Source organism: Candida tropicalis (genome assembly GCF_000006335.3).
Source record: "Candida tropicalis MYA-3404 genomic scaffold supercont3.1, whole genome shotgun sequence".
Lineage (NCBI taxonomy): Eukaryota > Fungi > Ascomycota > Pichiomycetes > Serinales > Debaryomycetaceae > Candida > Candida tropicalis.
This window is the reverse complement of record NW_003020038.1, coordinates 2,407,633-2,425,170: the sequence shown is the minus strand read 5'-3', so window position 1 is coordinate 2,425,170 and position 17,538 is coordinate 2,407,633. Positions and strand designations below refer to the sequence as shown.

The 17,538-nt window shown below is 29.4% G+C and overlaps 6 protein-coding genes across 6 annotated transcripts; 3 read left to right on the top strand and 3 right to left on the bottom strand. All coding sequences in view use genetic code 12, as the record gives it.

Annotated features, from left to right (window-relative positions):
• Positions 1-180: 180 nt before the first annotated feature.
• Positions 181-519, bottom strand: CTRG_01053 (uncharacterized protein; the record flags this gene model as incomplete). Its single annotated transcript, XM_002546225.1, has 1 exon — positions 181-519. The coding sequence occupies one exon, from the start codon at positions 517-519 to the stop codon at positions 181-183; it is 339 nt and encodes a 112-aa protein (XP_002546271.1).
• A 464-nt stretch (positions 520-983) lies between these two features.
• CTRG_01052 (uncharacterized protein) lies at positions 984-2,618 on the bottom strand (the record flags this gene model as incomplete). The annotated part of the gene is made up of 1 exon (XM_002546224.1): positions 984-2,618. One exon carries the CDS (start codon positions 2,616-2,618, stop codon positions 984-986), a length of 1,635 nt encoding a protein of 544 aa, XP_002546270.1.
• A 4,377-nt stretch (positions 2,619-6,995) lies between these two features.
• Positions 6,996-8,426, top strand: INO2 (Ino2p; the record flags this gene model as incomplete). Its single annotated transcript, XM_002546223.1, has 1 exon — positions 6,996-8,426. One exon carries the CDS (start codon positions 6,996-6,998, stop codon positions 8,424-8,426), a length of 1,431 nt encoding a protein of 476 aa, XP_002546269.1.
• Positions 8,427-11,255: 2,829 nt separating this feature from the next.
• Positions 11,256-12,185, top strand: CTRG_01050 (uncharacterized protein; the record flags this gene model as incomplete). The annotated part of the gene is made up of 1 exon (XM_002546222.1): positions 11,256-12,185. The coding sequence occupies one exon, from the start codon at positions 11,256-11,258 to the stop codon at positions 12,183-12,185; it is 930 nt and encodes a 309-aa protein (XP_002546268.1).
• Positions 12,186-12,532: 347 nt separating this feature from the next.
• CDA2 (chitin deacetylase) lies at positions 12,533-13,708 on the top strand (the record flags this gene model as incomplete). Its single annotated transcript, XM_002546221.1, has 1 exon — positions 12,533-13,708. The coding sequence occupies one exon, from the start codon at positions 12,533-12,535 to the stop codon at positions 13,706-13,708; it is 1,176 nt and encodes a 391-aa protein (XP_002546267.1).
• A 911-nt stretch (positions 13,709-14,619) lies between these two features.
• On the bottom strand, positions 14,620-15,084 carry CTRG_01048 (uncharacterized protein; the record flags this gene model as incomplete). Its single annotated transcript, XM_002546220.1, has 1 exon — positions 14,620-15,084. The coding sequence occupies one exon, from the start codon at positions 15,082-15,084 to the stop codon at positions 14,620-14,622; it is 465 nt and encodes a 154-aa protein (XP_002546266.1).
• Between the last annotated feature and the right edge of the window lie 2,454 nt (positions 15,085-17,538).

Genomic DNA, 17,538 nt, shown 5'->3' with positions numbered 1-17,538 from the left:
TTCTTATTTTTCTTTTCTATAATCTTTGATGGAGATCTTATTATTTTTTTATATCTATATATGTATACACATTCTTTATTTAATTTCGTTTTTTTTATTATTATTATTTGATTCATTAAAGTATTGTTAATTAATTTGATTTTGGTTTTCTTTATATAAATATATATATACATAATTTAACTATGCATCTTTATTAAACTCATACGCAGATTCAACTTTAGCTATTTTGACTTGAAATAGAGAATAAAATTTTCCTTTTCCATTTCTTTGAGCCAATTGATGATCAATATTTTGTTTCCAATTAAGAATACATGATTTATCTTTCCAATAACTTATAGTTATACCTTGAGTGGTAATTGGATCACGTACACTATCTACACCAAGATAACCTGGTTGTTTTTGAGCTAATGAGACCATTAATTGAGCAATTTCGGAATACTCTTCATGGTTTATATCTGATGTAAATTTAGATATAAAAGATACCATATAATATGGAGGTTCTTGAGTTATTATACCCATGTTGATGGTATTATATTAAGATGAAGTGGAAGTGAGTCATTTATTTAGTAGATCGATGTGGAGAATAAAAATTGAAACTTTTTTTTGGTTGGTTTGCCAGTAGACAGTTTGAGTCATATAATGGTGAGAGATATGTCCACTTTCGATGAATCCGGGTTTTGCAATGGCAAGATTGATTTGACTATGGGGTACTATAATCTGATATACTTTAAATCACCCATGACATTAACCTTTTCTGTCATGAAACTTGCCATCTTTGGTATTCCATTTTGTTATTGGTTGTCTATATTGAAGGGTTGAAAAGTAGCCGTGTCGTCATTTACTGCAAAAATTAAAAAAAAATGGAGACGCGCGGCACAAACATTGGTTTCAATAAAACAACCAGTAAAATGAAATGTATATGCAAGAACCTACAAAATGGGAACCTAAATACAAAAAAAAAAAAAAAATTACAACATGTCAACTTATTCATTTTTTGTTTCTGAAATTATTTGAATTTCATCATCACCATCATCATCACCATCTTTGTTTTCATTATTTACAACCGCTTCACCTACTTGTTCCGGGTTTGATTCTGGCTCAGCTGCTGGCTCGACTGCTGGTTCAGCTTCTGGTTCAGCTGGTGGTTGTAGCTCCTCATCTTGTTTGTCATCTGATGATAGTTCAATTACTTCATGAGATGCATCATATTCAGGTGTTGGAGATACTGTATGGCTAACAGGTGTGGGACTTTTTGTTGTTGTTGCAGTTACAGAAGGACTAGCAGTGGTACTATCAGTGGCAATTCCATTATTCAATTTTCTTAATTTCATTCTTTCATCTCTTGACAATCCAGTAGTATCAAATTTTGCAGTATTACCACCATTTGATCTAACTTTTAATCTTCTTTCAAATCTTCTTTCTGCAGCTTCTTTAATTTCTTGTTCTTTACGTAATTTCATTTCTTCTCTTCTTCTTTGTTCTTTTTGTTCTAATCTTGAACTTCTTTTACGTACAGCTAATAGATTCACCATTTGAATTTCCTTTCTTCTTGCAGTTAAGAATTTTCTCTTTTTGATTTCATTATCAAATATTGATTCCACTATTAATTTTGATGATAGTTTGTTGTACAATGGTTTGAAAGTTGGCTTCTTTCTTATAGTTGTTAAATATTCATTAAATTCATAGATGTTTTTATAAATCAATTCAAATTTAACATTCTTAACATCAAATACTTCGGGTTTGTAAAAATCTTGTGGATTTTCAGGGGAATCTTTTCTTTTTTTAGGAACAATAAATGAATTATATGTAGTGGTTCTTTTATATAATCGATTATCATCAAATAATGTAAAATAATCATCTTCAATATGAGTTTCTGAAGCTGGTTGAAAAATTGGATCCATACGTAATTGATCTAATGATAATCCTTGATGATCAATCCAATTTCTAAATTTTGAATATTTCGAAATATAATTCAATAAAATGTACAAAATCTCAAATTTTTCTTCAATTTTTAAATAATCAAATTGTGGTAAATCCTCTTCTTCTTCTTCTGCTTCTGCTTCTGCTTCTGCTTCTGCTTCATCGTCATTGGAATCGACGTCAATAACTTCAACTTCTGGTTCGGTATTAGATTGCTGTTCTTGTTTTTGAGGTGTTGGTTTTAATTTCCCACCTAATGGGGTTTCAATGCCAAAAATCTCTCTAAACACGTTTTCAAAATTATTCACATCTGTAATTTTACTTCCTTTGGCAATACTAATCAATGGTAATTTCAATTTATTAATAAACAACACAGATGCACGTTCATAATTATCATCTCTTGGGAAAAATCCCAATAATTCCAATTCAAATAAATCAACATCAAATAATTCCGATTGTAATTTTAAATAACCTCTATAATTATATAACCAATTAATAACATAAATATAATTATATTGGCATCTTAAAGATTCCAAATCTGGATTTTGAAATCCATTTTCTGTAACTTGATTTAATAATAGAATTGGATGTTGTTTAGCAAGATTATGAATTTGTTCCTGAGTTCCAATCGTTAATTTATGTATTGGATGATTTTCATCATATGGTACAGGTGTAGATGAACTGCTTCGAACAACCATGATTTTAAACTATCTGTTGATGACAAATATTTAGAGAAATAACAATCGCAAAGAAAGTATGGTTGAAAATTTATGTCCAAAGAAAAAAAAAACAACATCGAAAAGAACATAGAATGTCCCAAAAGAAAAAAAAAAAAATTGAAAAAAATTGAAAAAAATTGCGGCGCGTATCAATCCCGAAATCACGTGTAGATTATTTTGTGTCACGTGTATTGCTCTATCTAAACCCCAGTTTCATTAGTTCTATTTATATAAACTCAACAATCTAGAGTAGATGGTTTATCTTATTGAATGTCTTTGTCTAATCCACTAAAGAATTTACCGAATTTAATAATTTGGATAACAAACAGGTTTAGTTCTGGTTATTGATAGGGAACTTAATGATGTACGAATTGCATTAAGTACTGCTTTACCATTTTGTTTCCCTTCTAAAAATGACAGTTTTGAACCCTCATAATCTGGAACAATTACTTAATAACCTTGTCGTAAATAATAAATCAAAAACTAATGTGTCACTGAAAAAAATACCATTTTGCATTAAAGTTGAAGGTGCACAAGTTATGCTTGTTGCTTCTGCTGGAGTCTGAAAAGCAACAAGTTGAGAAGTATTAGTATTTGAAAGATGAATTATATTAACTACAATGGAGTTGTGATTACCAAAGGAATCCTTCTGAAACAACTTCAAATAACCATGATTGTTTATAATTTTTGAATAAGGTTAAAGGTTGTTCTTTGAATGATAAAATTGTACCTGAAAATGGGTTAGATAAAGTCAAACCAGTAGTACAGAAGGAAGTGATAACAACCAAAATGATATTTGATGAACACATATTTGGTAATGAGTATGTCTTTTATGAGTTTTGTCATAATTCATCTTTTTATAGTTATACTTGATGTTGTCAGTGTGCAACATATTTTGCAAACGAGATTAGGCGAATACGTTTTGAACAAAAGAGATCTGTGTTTAACAGGATAGTCGGTGACTCCTAAACAATTGCACATACCCGTGTGTTCTGTGTTGGCAGTAGTTGGTGATGTTGATACATTTTGTATCTATAATTAGAGGCGGTAGTAGATAATGTTGATAACCTGGAGCCAAACAGAAAACGTATGCAGCACTTCCCCCACGAGAAGTTTCCTAGTTTCAACAAAAACTAAACCGTTGCAAGATCGACATATCTCCTAGTTGAATGTAAACATAAGGAGCAGTAGAAGAAATCAACCATTTGGATGGTTAAAATTCCAACAAAAACAATGATTTACAAACTATTCGTTCCACCAATAGATGGTGTATGCACTTTACAACTGTAGAGGTTTAAGAGTATTCAAGGTTGATCTGTCAGTTGTTATTGCAAACGTATGACTATGAATCAAGGGTAAATTATGGTTGTGATGAGTGCTTCAAATATCCACTGACGAGGAATAATTCATATATATCATTTATAGATCAAAATCGATAACTTTGCTATTTATAAATAAACTGCAGGTAATATAATGTCCTATGGTAATGCGGAGATGATTTTGTAACTAAATAAAATGTATCTTTGACTGGTATGTAACAAATACGACAATAACTAATAACTCCGGTGGGTGGTGGAGGAAAAGCTATCAACAATTTGATTGGGAGTTTGCCCGCCTCTCCCCCTCTGGTTATGTAGTAGTGGGACAATAGAAATGAAAATCAAACAATTGATCCCACTTTCGAAGAAGAATGTTTATTTTTTTTTTAGTCTTTTCTGTTACATCAAAGAACAAAGGGGAGAAGTATAAAAATGTGGGGAAGAAAGAGCAATCATCACGAAATGAAATTTTCAAATACTCGTCGTTTCAGGTTTGTAAGTGTTATATAATAGGGAAATATACCAACAGATTGATTGGCTATTTACAAGGGCTGACTGAGGATGAGGGATCTTTCTAGTAATATAACTTCAACTTAATCTCTATTGAATACTAGGAACATTCTAATTTAAAACAGGGTAATGGCCAACGGTTTATTGGAAAAATAGGAAACGACACAGTCAACTACTTGTTAAGTCCGCAACAATCATGATGTATTAATTGAACCCCTCCTTTATTGTGTTTAGCCTAACTAGTTAGGAAAGACAAGTATTGTGATGTCAATCAATCAATAATAATCTTCTTTTTTTAAAACTTTTGTATACTATTTTTGCTCATCATTTCTAGTCGTAATTTGCGGACTCTCCCCCCTTTCTGAAAGAAGACTGTTACGTTTGTTATTCGGTTAAAGTATTACTTTATATTATTTCCAAACGGGTAAGTAAAATTTGTCATTCTAATAATACACCTAACCTCAAAACAGGTGCTTGAACTAAATGACTAAAATAAAATAAAATTGTCAATCATTTCCTAATTGGGAAATAAAATGGAAAAAAAAAGAGAGAGCACACAAAAGTGTCTTGCAATCTGGACGAGATTTTATTTTGCAATAAACCTTTTTGATTTTGTTGATTTCTAAGAAATGATGCAATACACATCCGAGGTGAAGGCTCAAAAATTGTAGTTTTCGTTAATATGTTAAGGTTTCTCTCTTTCTTTCTCTCCTCCCTGGCCCCCCTCGTGTTGGTATTGTTTTGAATGAATTATACTTTTAATCTATACTACTCTCCCCCTGTTATTTACTGGCTTTCTGAAGATGAAACTCCGTTAAGGATAAGCTAAAAATTAGGATAGTAAAAAGATATTATCCGAAAGGTAATTCTTCTTGTTTTGCGTTTTTTTATACAATTTCTAAGAGAGGCGGAAATATAAACTGAGTAATTAATTGTCTTTACTAAAGTCCCCCTCTCTTTAGTTCTCTATTTCTCCCACATACATACACATACAGTTTGTTAATGTTATAAAACGATGTACAGAAGATCGAATAGTTTTATGCAAGAATCGGAAATATAGTTTTACGTTGCTTAAAGATTCTCTTTTACTATTGAATATTACTTTCTAAAGGCGATCTCTCCCTTCATAATCTTAGGCACATATTTAGAAGTTGTTCTTTCTTATTTTAATATTGTTAGTTTTGTGTTGGTTAGTTGATGTAATCTGTCAAGAATATTATTCCTGTAATCCGATTTTGAAGTAATTTAACAGAATGTTAATTTCAAAATAAAGTATTAAGATTTTTATTTTGCCCCCTTTTATATATTTTGCCCTCCTCCCTTTCTATATCTATGGTCTACAATTATTTTTGATGCCATTTATATGTCTTTATTCTAACCGTAATGATGTTTGATTCCTTGTTCTGGTTATTATTGATGATAGGTGCAAAAAAAAAAAAAAAAGAAAACACATTTTCCCCTGGTGCATATTAAATCCGCTACGTAATAATCAGAATAGATTGCTGGCAAATCATTTGACTCTTTTTCTGTTCAACATTGCTAAAGTTGAATAAATGAGCTAGTACTGTTGGAGTGATTTATGGCTAGTATGAGTGCTGTCAAGAGTAAAAGAACTAATTATATTAAAGAATCGAGTCAGAATGTAATATGGTGGTTGTATGACGTTGCATATATAGGGGAAAAAAGGTCCGACAGATAAGTGGGGTAAAGTGTAAAATCAAAATTGAGGGGGCTATATCCGTAAATCCACCAAAATTTCAATAAAAACAAAACAAAACTTAACTCTAAACAAATAACAACAAGGTTATTTCAATTGTAGTAACCAAATGGTCTGATGATGTTCACCATCATGATACTACTAGTGCTATCATAGACAGTGCTTACTAATAATTGTTGCAATAATGTTAGCCTATATGTGTGAGTCGGTGTGTGTACGTGTACAAGTGCCCAATTTTTTTTTTTATTTTATTTCTTGACATAATCGATACATCAAAATGTGTCTAGAAGAAGGTCGTGTATATTATATAAAAAAACAGCGTAGAGTCGTGTACAAATATCTCAGAACTAACTAATGTAGGAAATTTAAGGGTGACCTTTGTTAGTTTTGTGTTACATCCGACCTAACTTGTAAAAAGCTGGGTAATTTTACAGGTTATCGTTTGCTTAGGTTAGACAAACAGAAAGGGAAAAAAAAAATTTTTTCTTTCTTCTTCGCTATAAACCGTGGGGGGAATGAGAGAGAGACAGATAGACAGAGAGACAAACAAAAGGAAAGTAATATAATAATATAAATACCCTGAAATAAGTTTTTCATTTAATTCCATAATTTTTTTTTTTTCTTTTTGTTGTTTCCCCATATTTTATATTTTATTATCTTATATAAATTTTTCATTTTCATTTTAATTATTTATACCAATCCTATTTTCAGATCTTTTAATTATTCAATTCTTCTTCTTCTGTTCCTTCTTGTCACAATACTTACTCACTCTACCATTCTTTTTCTAATTCTTATTCATTTCGTTAATTAATGTCTACCACTACAACTACAACTTTGCAACAACCAAAACACGAATTCATTATGACAACTACTGATAATAATACTAATAACAACAACAACAACAGTGACACTCATCAACAACAACAGCAACAAAATGAGTTTGATTTACTTGATATCTTTTCAACTGATATGGATTTCGAACAAGCTTATAATATGTACAACACTTTACAACAAAAAAATGCCTTGGGTTCATTTGAACAATTACAAAAAGTACAACAATTAAATCAACAATATACAAGTACTTTACCTGCTTCTACCTCAAATCAACATCAATTCCCTGATCAATTTGCTTATGAAAGAGCTCATATCTTGAATGGTCCTCACAATCAACAACAACAATCACAATCACAACCGCAACCGCAAGGACTCGTGAACAATTATATGAACAAAAATTATGCATTCAATGATCAAATGGATGAAGATGATGACGAAGATGATGATTTTGATCAATTCTTCACCAACACTGAATCAAATGCATTGGAAAAGTTTTTAGATAATTTAGCTAATCCTGTTTCAACCGGTGATCCATTACAATTTTATAATCATAACATCAATGCTAGTCATTCATTAAATACTAATCATGAAATTGATTTTAATTTTGAAATGCATACTATGAAAGTACCTCAACATTTGAAACCAAGAAGTGTTAGCGCTGATAATCTACTACCAATTCCATTACCACCAACTCAACCTACTGCCCAACAATCATCTACAACAAATCCAAATGATTCACATCATCAACATGTTCATCAGCAAACAGATCCTGCTCAATTGAAAAAAGAATTAACTGAAGCTTTTACTAACCCTTCAGTATCTACATTCAATCACTTGCCATCACCAAATGATTCACTTCACAAGATTGATAATGACCCATTTTTAACCACTTCAAATTTGAAATCCACTAATGATACCACTACAAACAACAAAAAATCTAAACATTTAATTACTCCTCCAACTTCTGGCGACGAACTGAGGAAAAGAAATAGTGATGATGATGAAAGTGATGAAGAAATTTCTAAAGAAAATGAAGTTGAAGAAGATGATGATGGTGATGATGAAGCATCTAAATCAGAGAAGCCATTAAAAAAGAGAAGAAGATCATCAAATAAACCATTGTTAAGTCTTGAACAAAAAAGATTAAATCATTCACATTCAGAACAAAAGAGAAGACAATTGTGTAAATTGGCTTATCAAAGATGTCTTGAATTAATTATTGATTTGGATGCATTTAATAAATTGCCAGAATTGAATGAAAGTGAACGAAAATCAAAAAGAGCAAGAATTAATAAAGATGGCTTACCTAATTTAAGTAAACATAATGCATTAATTAGAATCAGTAATGAAATGATTCTAATTAAAACCATGAATGAAAATTTAGAAAAATTTATTGCAAACAACTAAAGGATTAGTTGTCTTCACACACATAAACATAATTTGTATATTTATAAAAGATAAAAGAGGGTCGGGAAATTATTATTATTATTATTATTACGTGCTTCAGTTCTTGTTTAGTTTAGTTTATCAATTTATTTATTTATTCCGTATTATTTATTTTTTTCATAAGAATATAGAAATGTATTAACAGTAACTTGAAATTCTGTACTCTACAGGTTATACTACTCTCTGTGATTGCAAAAAAAAAAAAAATTAAAATTATCACATGCAATTTTAATCTGAGAAAGTCGTGCGAATGGTTAATCCACTAACTAAGGTACACACAGGTAATAAAACACGGAGTAACTAACTTTATGAAAGAAAGCAAAAAAAAATAAACGTTTGATAATTATCTACAATGTAGATCCTATTGTCAACTATATCATGAAGATTATAGTTATTTCAATAATAGTGGAGCAAACTAAGATCGGAGTTATCATGCATTTGAAAGAAACAAAGTGTTTTATCCCTTGTGTGTATGTATAAGTGAGAGAATCGTCTTACTTTTTTTATGTTTTTAGTTGAGAATTGCCGCAAAAATTTCAATAAAAACAACAACATAAAAATATTTCATTCCAGTAGACTTTGAATGTTTATACTGTAAAGAAAAAAACAATATCAATTAAATACAAGTAAGCATATATATATTGATCTTTGTTATTTTTTCACATTACTACACTGAAATGAAACTCATTTACTCTTTGAACAGACAACATTATGTGAGAAATAAACTTCAACTTCAATGTTTTTATAATAGTCAGTTGATAAGAACCATATGGCTGTTTATTTATATCTATATTTATGAATCATATCTTATAATCTATCCTTGTTTGAGTTTATTTTCTTACAATATATCATGTCCACTCGTGATTCATATCATGCGTACATTATCACATGATCTAACTACACGTGAATTCCGGAAATACCAATTAAAACTAAAATTAGAAGTTCAAATAGAATCGATTAGTCATAATAAAAGAACTATGATTACAATAGATGACTATTGATTGTTCCCGATCGTTATGATTCACATGAATCATCATTCAATTTGCAATTCATTGAAAAGTTTGATTTGGTTATCACTGTACACAAAAATGACACAGGGTATAAAGGAATAGAATGGGCTACGGAGAGGGAAAGGGAAAAGGAAAAGAAAAAAAAAGGGTTATAGTGAAGAGGCTAATGTTTTTTTTTTTGATTGCATAACGTATATGTAAAATATAGTTAAGGGAATAATCTAGAATCGATGGGGAGTTAGTAGTGGTGGCTATGTTTTTGATTCCGACTGGTCCCCCCTTTTTGTTGTTGTTGTTCTAATAAGACAATGCCAATTTTTTGTCCTATTATTAATAATGTAAACTAGGAAACAATTTCAATGACTACTATAGGCATAATATACTTTTAAAACGTTACCGAAGTTTGTTTATCTCAATATCCGTGTAAACAAGAAAGTGAAAAATGAAAGTGTCATTTTTTTTTAAAGGATGGTGATAGATGACATTATCCTGTCAATGATTGTTTATTATCGATAACCCGGGTGTACAAACCCGTAATGATCAAGATGATAGAAGTGTTTATGTGTTAACTATAAATGTTATCTACTTTCTTTTTGTTTTGAGTCATGTACACGTATACAATTACGTAAATGCAGATTAATCCCGCTTTCTCCTTACGTTTTTCTGATGGCGTTTAGCTCAGTATAATAAAGCTTACTAATGACTAGCCAACAAGGCAACTAGGCAACTATGTATCTAATCTTTATCTTTATCTTTGTCTAATAGGTAAACTCTATTGTAAATTTGTCTAGAGTACACATCGTGTCTTTTTTTTGTTTGTTTGTTTGTTTGTTTGCTTGTTCACGTGGTCTGAATTATTTATGTTATTGCTTTTTTTTGTTGTGGTTGTGGTTGTGGTTCTGATTGTTGTTGGTGGCAAAATTGAATTACACAAGCAACAGCAACAAAATAAGATAAAAAAAATGATCAGCATTTTTCTTCATGAAGTAATCGTAAGAGATTAACAAAAGTTGGGCTTAGAGATAATTCCAAACAAATAAAAAAAAAAGGGGGGTAAAGCATATTTGACTTAACGATATAAAATTCTCTTTCATTATTTATCGTATAATAAACGATAAAAACCAAAGTAATAACTCTAACTCTAACCCAACACCAATACCAACACCAACACGTTGATGATGAAATTGATGATGACGATGGTTAGTTGAGCTAGTTTATGAAGATAAAGACAAAGATGAGTAATGACAATTACGTCACGCACATCTCTATGATGATTTGTATACCTAATTAAACAATTAACAACTTAGTAATCCTTCGTAAATCTAGGTGAAAAAAAAAAAATTTTTTTTTGGCTTTTTGTTTTTTTAAGGAAATTGGTAGAGCATGTTTTGTGTTGTTGTGCTGTTGTGTTGTGTAAATGATGTACAATTGTTGAATGAAATATGTCACACTAATAATAATGAGAACAACCTGGTATTACTACTAGCAGTATCATCTCATCTTGACTAGCCAACAAACTTCTTGTGTATCCCACCATCTCCTCCTATTTTTCCTATGTCCCCCGCTACTTGTCTTAACAAGGCGTTGTTACATTTCGTTTTGTATTTTTTAATCTTGTCGTGCACAAACCAATCTCACACAATAATCAACTAAAATTCCCCTCTTAACAATTTTCAACTGTTATAAATATCTAACCATTTCACAATTTTCCTTTTTTTTTTTGAATTTTATATTTTAAATTAAATTTAATTTGTTATTACAAAAAGTTGGATAAATAGTTATGTCTAATTCAATGATAAACACTACTGGTATAAAACAATTATCTACTCCTACTACTACTCCAACTTCTTCAACTATGAATTCTACTGTCAATACCCCACAACCCAATCTTGCTCTTCCACTGACACCTTCACAATCACAAGCTACACAATCTCAACCACCACATCCTCATCCTCCTTCAATTTTCACATCTATATCTCCAAGAAATAGTATAACTTCATTTAGTAATAACCGACCAAATTTAACTACAAATAACAATCAACGCAATTATTCAATAAGTTCATCTACTACTAGTGGTTCTGGATCTCCTAAACGATATTCTTTTAGTGAATATTCAAATGAACAAATTATCGATTTAATGGAAAGAGAACAAGATGCAATTGTATTGAAATTAATGAAGGAAATTCAATCATTAAAACAAGAAAATAAACAATTGAGACTAAATCAGTATAATAATAGTAATAATAATAACAATAATAACAATAGTCCTTGTATAACCAGTACAAGTAATAATACAGGTATTATGAGTGCTCCAATAACCCCTTCAGTACGTCGTTCATCTTCCTTATCTTCAAGATCTTCATCAACTTCTGCATCAACTTCATCATATGGTAATAATAATAATAATAGTTCCAACTCCAACAACAACAATAATAATAGTCATAGTAGAAGTGGAAGTATTTCTACCTTAATGACATCTTCACCAGTATTTAATTATCCATTTAGAGAACAACAGAAAGAAGCTTTAATTTATCATAATAATTGTAATAATAATAGTGAAGTTATTAAAAAGAAGCAAAAGAGTGAATTGAATACAAATGGTAGAAGAATTAGTTTAAAATATGATGAAGTTGTTGATGAAAATAAAAATTTAAAGAGGGAATTGAAAAAATTACAAGATGAATTGGAATTGTTAAAAAATAGTAAATGATAAGGGATTTTTTATGGTTTTTTTTTTGTTTAGCTTTGTTTAGTTTTATTATTATTATTGATTATATATATATTAGCACAAAATATACATGCGGAGAGGTTTTTTTTTTTTATTTCTTATTTATTGATATTTGGGTGTAAAAAAAAAGTTTTTCATGAGGCTGCAAAATGTAATCATATCATTTAATGCATTCAAGGGATAATTATGTTATGTACACACATATCAAATTGACATCATTGAAGTATTTATACTGATGAGATATTCATTCAAAAAGTAGAATATATATACATAAAAAAAAGAATTCAAACAATCTCTATATATCCACTATTCAACGAAACAAACATAAAATGATTAGAATTATAATTGTAATTTGTATTTTCACTTCATTTTCATCATCATCATCATCATCTGATCTAACTTCAAGAATTCAATCGAAATTTATCCCATCTTCATTTGTTAATATTTTTGAAAAACAACCATCTTCATCATTAACACCACAAGTTTTACAAATTCCAATACCTATAATTGATACTACAACCGCCAATAAACAACATCAACATAATTTAAATTATTTAAATGTCAAACCAAATACAAAAGAAATGCCACCTTCACCAATGCAATTTCCACCAAAATTACCATTTCCAAAGTGGTTGCATGATTTTACTGGATTAAATGAATGGCCAGATTTAGAACCACCTTATATTCCATTAGATTTTATAAATTTTGATAAAATTATTGATATTCCATTACATCAACAAGCTCAATGTACTGATTCAATATTGCGTTCACCAAAAGCTTGTTCATTTGATTGTTTTAATTGTGTTGAAGTTGATGATGTTTATACATGTCCTAAATTATCCCAAACTTTTGATGATGGACCAAGTCCTCATACTTTAAAATTATTGGATGTTTTTAAAGATACTAAAACTACATTATTTACATTAGGAGTTAATATAATTAGATTTCCTGAAGTTTATAAAGAAAGTTATCGACGTGGTCATATAATGGGATCACATACATGGAGTCATAAATTTTTACCAAGTTTAAGTAATGAAAAAGTTATAGCACAAATTGAATGGTCAATTTGGGCAATGAATGCAACTTCGGGCCATTTACCAAAATGGTTTAGACCTCCATATGGTGGAATTGATAATCGAATTCGTTCAATTTTACGTCAATTTGGTATGCAAGCTGTATTGTGGGATTTTGATACTTTTGATTGGAAAATGTTGGATAGTTCAACAACTAGAAAAGAATCGGAAATTTTACAAGATTTGAAGAATTTTCAAAAATCTAAAAATGGTAAAGGTTTAATTTTAGAACATGATGCTATTCAAAGAACTGTTGATGTTGGTATTGAAATTTATGAAAAAATTTTGAAAAATGAAGAACAATTGACGGTTCCTTTATGTATTGGTGGTATTGATTATATTAAAACTTTTCCAATGGAAGATTCTTATTCATCTACTCATGATGGTGATGATGACAATGTTGAAGAAGTTGTAGTTGTCATTGAAGAGTAATAGTAGTAGTAGTAATAATCATATCAAGATGTTTAAAATTATATATAATGGAAATAGATTAATTGTATTTTTTTTTTTTTTTTGTGAGTTGATATTATAACACGACACGACCTCTTATCGGAGTTCCTGGTCGTGTAAATAGTGCGAAGGGGGAGGGGTAGAAAAGAGGGGAAGGGATATCGGGATTTGACCAAGGTGAACGCGTTTTCACACTGAGTTATTTTTTTGTAACAATATACACGAATGGACTTTGTTGCCATGCATACACGACCACCACTATTTTTAAACTGATAACAGAATATACTACACATAAATGATTGCTATCAATTAAACAAGGCTTGTTCAATAACAATAGAGTTACATTACAAAACAATAGATGGGTATGTATGTATATATTATTATCACACACGTTTATACACACTCAAATAGAGAGACAGATAGTAAAGTGGAAAAGAAAAAAAAAGGATAAAGTAATGAAAATATTCTAATAAACAAGTTACATTTAATCAATGTTTTCACAAAGGTTGTTGGTGTTGTTTCTAAAGACAAAGAACACAACTTAAATAATAATAATAATAACATATATATATATATAGAAAGATTAAGCAGAAGCAGAAACAGTTGTTGGAACAGATTCTTTAATTTCATTAATCTTCGGAGCAACTTTAGATTTAGCATCGTTAATAAATTCATCAGCTCTTTGTTTAGTTTGAGTAGTAAATTGATCAACATAATCTTGAGTTTGTAATTTTAAAGGAGTTATGTAATCATCATTTAATTTAGTTATAGTTTTACTAGCAGTATGATAACTAGCAGTTAAATTTTTACCAATAACATTTGAAGATTCATTAGAGTTTGATTGTAATTCTTCATTATAAGTATCGACAATATTCTTTTGAATTTGGGAAGATTTATCCAAAAGTGAAAATTTTCAAATTGATTAAAACTTCTTGAATAGTGTAAACAATATTATAAAATTCTTTTGAAGATTTGGTTTCAATTGGTTTTAAATATTTATTATTCAATTCAATCAATTTATCGTCAATTGGATTAATATAAGTTTTACCAATTGAGTTCAAAGTTTCCAATGGAATTTCCAAAAAATATTTATCAAATAAAATCAAAATTTGATAATACAAGTTATCAACATAAGATAAAATGTTATAAATTGGAGTAATTGAAAAGATATTGTTGTTGACAAAATCATACAATGGCAAGATAAAACTGGTATAAATAGAATTGAAAACACCAATTGATAAAATAAACCCAGTGATTTGATTAACTAATGAATATTGATTAATATGATGAATAGTTTTTGAATTAAATGATTGTTTGGATCTAATCAATTGTTTAACTTTATTGATTTGTTCAGACATGATAATTAAGTGTATATAATGTAGATTCTTCTATAGTCTATGGATAAGTAGATGATTGGTGATAATCAAAATAAGAAATCTTAATGACAATTGTAAAACAACAACAACAAGAAGAAGAAGAAGGAAAAAAAGTAAAATATGTGGGATATAAATTTTTTTTAGGAAATTTTAAAATCTTTTTATATTCCCATTTTTGCTATTTGGTAACAACAACATCATCAAACGTTTAGTTGTGTGTGTGTGTGTATTTTTTTTTTTTGCAATGTGTCTAAGTGTTTATGTGTGTTAGTGTGTTAACTATGGTGGTCGTGTCTTTCGACACAAGTGTGTATATGCAACACTGCTTAAAAAAAAGAAATTTTCTTTTCTAATGCAGAAGGATGAGCTTATCTCTTAGTAGTGTCCAAGTTACAATTCGCATGTGATTTTTTTCTTTCTTTCAGATTTTCAGATTTTCACTATGAAAAATCACGTGGCGATGAGTTTAGTTTCGGAAATTAACAACAACTTATGGTTAGAATCATATTTAAGCAAAATCTCGAGGACTCGGTAGAAGTCAACTGAAGACAAGATCTACTCATGATGCATATATTGATCAAAAGTACAAACGTTTGGACTTTGGTTAGTAAGGGCACCAATAAGTTTCATATTCTTATTTTATTATACCCGAGTTCTCGGGTGAGTTGGTTTGATTTAGTTTCTTCACTGTTAAAGCTCGGCTAAAACACAAATTATCCACACTATGTGATGTACTGTTTTCAATTGTGGTCAGTTAATTTTAATATACTACTCTAACATTACTATGAATCCACAAGATAATTTCAGTGTTACTAGCAAGATTTCACCTTTTTTTGTCTTGCATTAAATCTAAAATTAATCAATTAGGTTTATATGCATCATGAATGAATGAAAATGATAGTAAAAAATAACAATACCCAGTACATCTATCTTTTTTTTTCATATCAAACCTACTTCCAATTTTATCCGATGGTTATGATCATACAACTATTATTATTATTTTGCATTACGATTCATGTGAATTCATCATTCTTATAACTTCGGCTTTGTTTTAAACAGAATGAAAATCTACATGTCCATGATACCAAGGAATCTCTTCTAGCCAAGGTATTGTTACCTCTTTTTTTTCTAATTCGACCTTGTGGTGATATGTATAATCTATTTCAGATACAAAAAGGAAAAAGTTAAAGAAATTTTTTTTTTGCTCTTTCTTTTTTGTTTCCATCTGTAAATCCATAAAGCCGATTCGAGATTTCTAAAAATTATCTATCAAGACTTTGCATATTCCTAACTGTGAGTTTTCTTAATATTGTTCTTTCATTCTTGCTCCTTGATGTATAATTCATACGTTTGATGTTTTTAAAATCCTTTCAAGTATATCCTTGCCCCCACTCGGTTTGATTTGTTCAAACAATCTTTTTGTTGTTAAATTATGGTTTGATATTCTGATGAAAATAAGCTTTTGTTTCAAATGATGATAAAATTAAAAATAGAATAAATTTTCATCGCCTTGAATTTGTCCCCTTATTTTAATTGATAATTGATAATTAATAAATTGGTTTTGTTTTTGTCTTTTTTTTTTCGCATCCGTTGTTCCATTTATGTGTTCATATCACAAATGATGTATATTTTTATTCCTCGGGATTAATGAACAATCTTCAACCATATCATCGTCGTCTATATTCAAATTGAATACACAATCCATTATTCAATATGTTTAACCACCTAAACCTAAATATTAAACTGTAATAGAATAATAATAAAAAAAATTAAGGTTTTAGGGAGTTGAAACTCTACAATATAATGGTCATTATTTTCAACTGTATCTTGGTATAAGTCATCCCTTGTTTTCACATCTACTATCACTACTATTCCTACCTGTCTAAACTTATATACCCTCCCTATAGTCTTCCCCATGACAATTGTTTTATGAACGATTGATTTTCATATTTTTTTTATTTTTTGCACCCAAAAACAAAGAAATTTTTCAATTGAAGAAATTTCTTGTACTATTGTTTTAATAATTTAATCATGAATTTAAAGGTATGAATAACCCTCAAATGGTTATGAATGAATATAAATTATTGATTCTTTATGAGATAGATCACTTACATGGCACCGCCTTTCAATAACCCTCCCCTCTTTTTGTTTTCTAATTCTTGTTGACAAATTGTCCCCCCGCCACTTTGATTGATTGATTGATTCATTCTATTGTTCTAAATTCTGATTCAACTACGAGTTTGACAAACCCGATGGTGACCTGGATGATTCGGGTTTGTAGTTCTCATCCCTTGATTACATTATCAGAAAAATCAATTACGAATAATGATATCAATCTCAAACACACAAAACAAAGAAAAAAGAGCTTTCAAACTAAATAATAATATTATTAATAATAATAATGATATATATATATCCTACATACTTAAACAATCA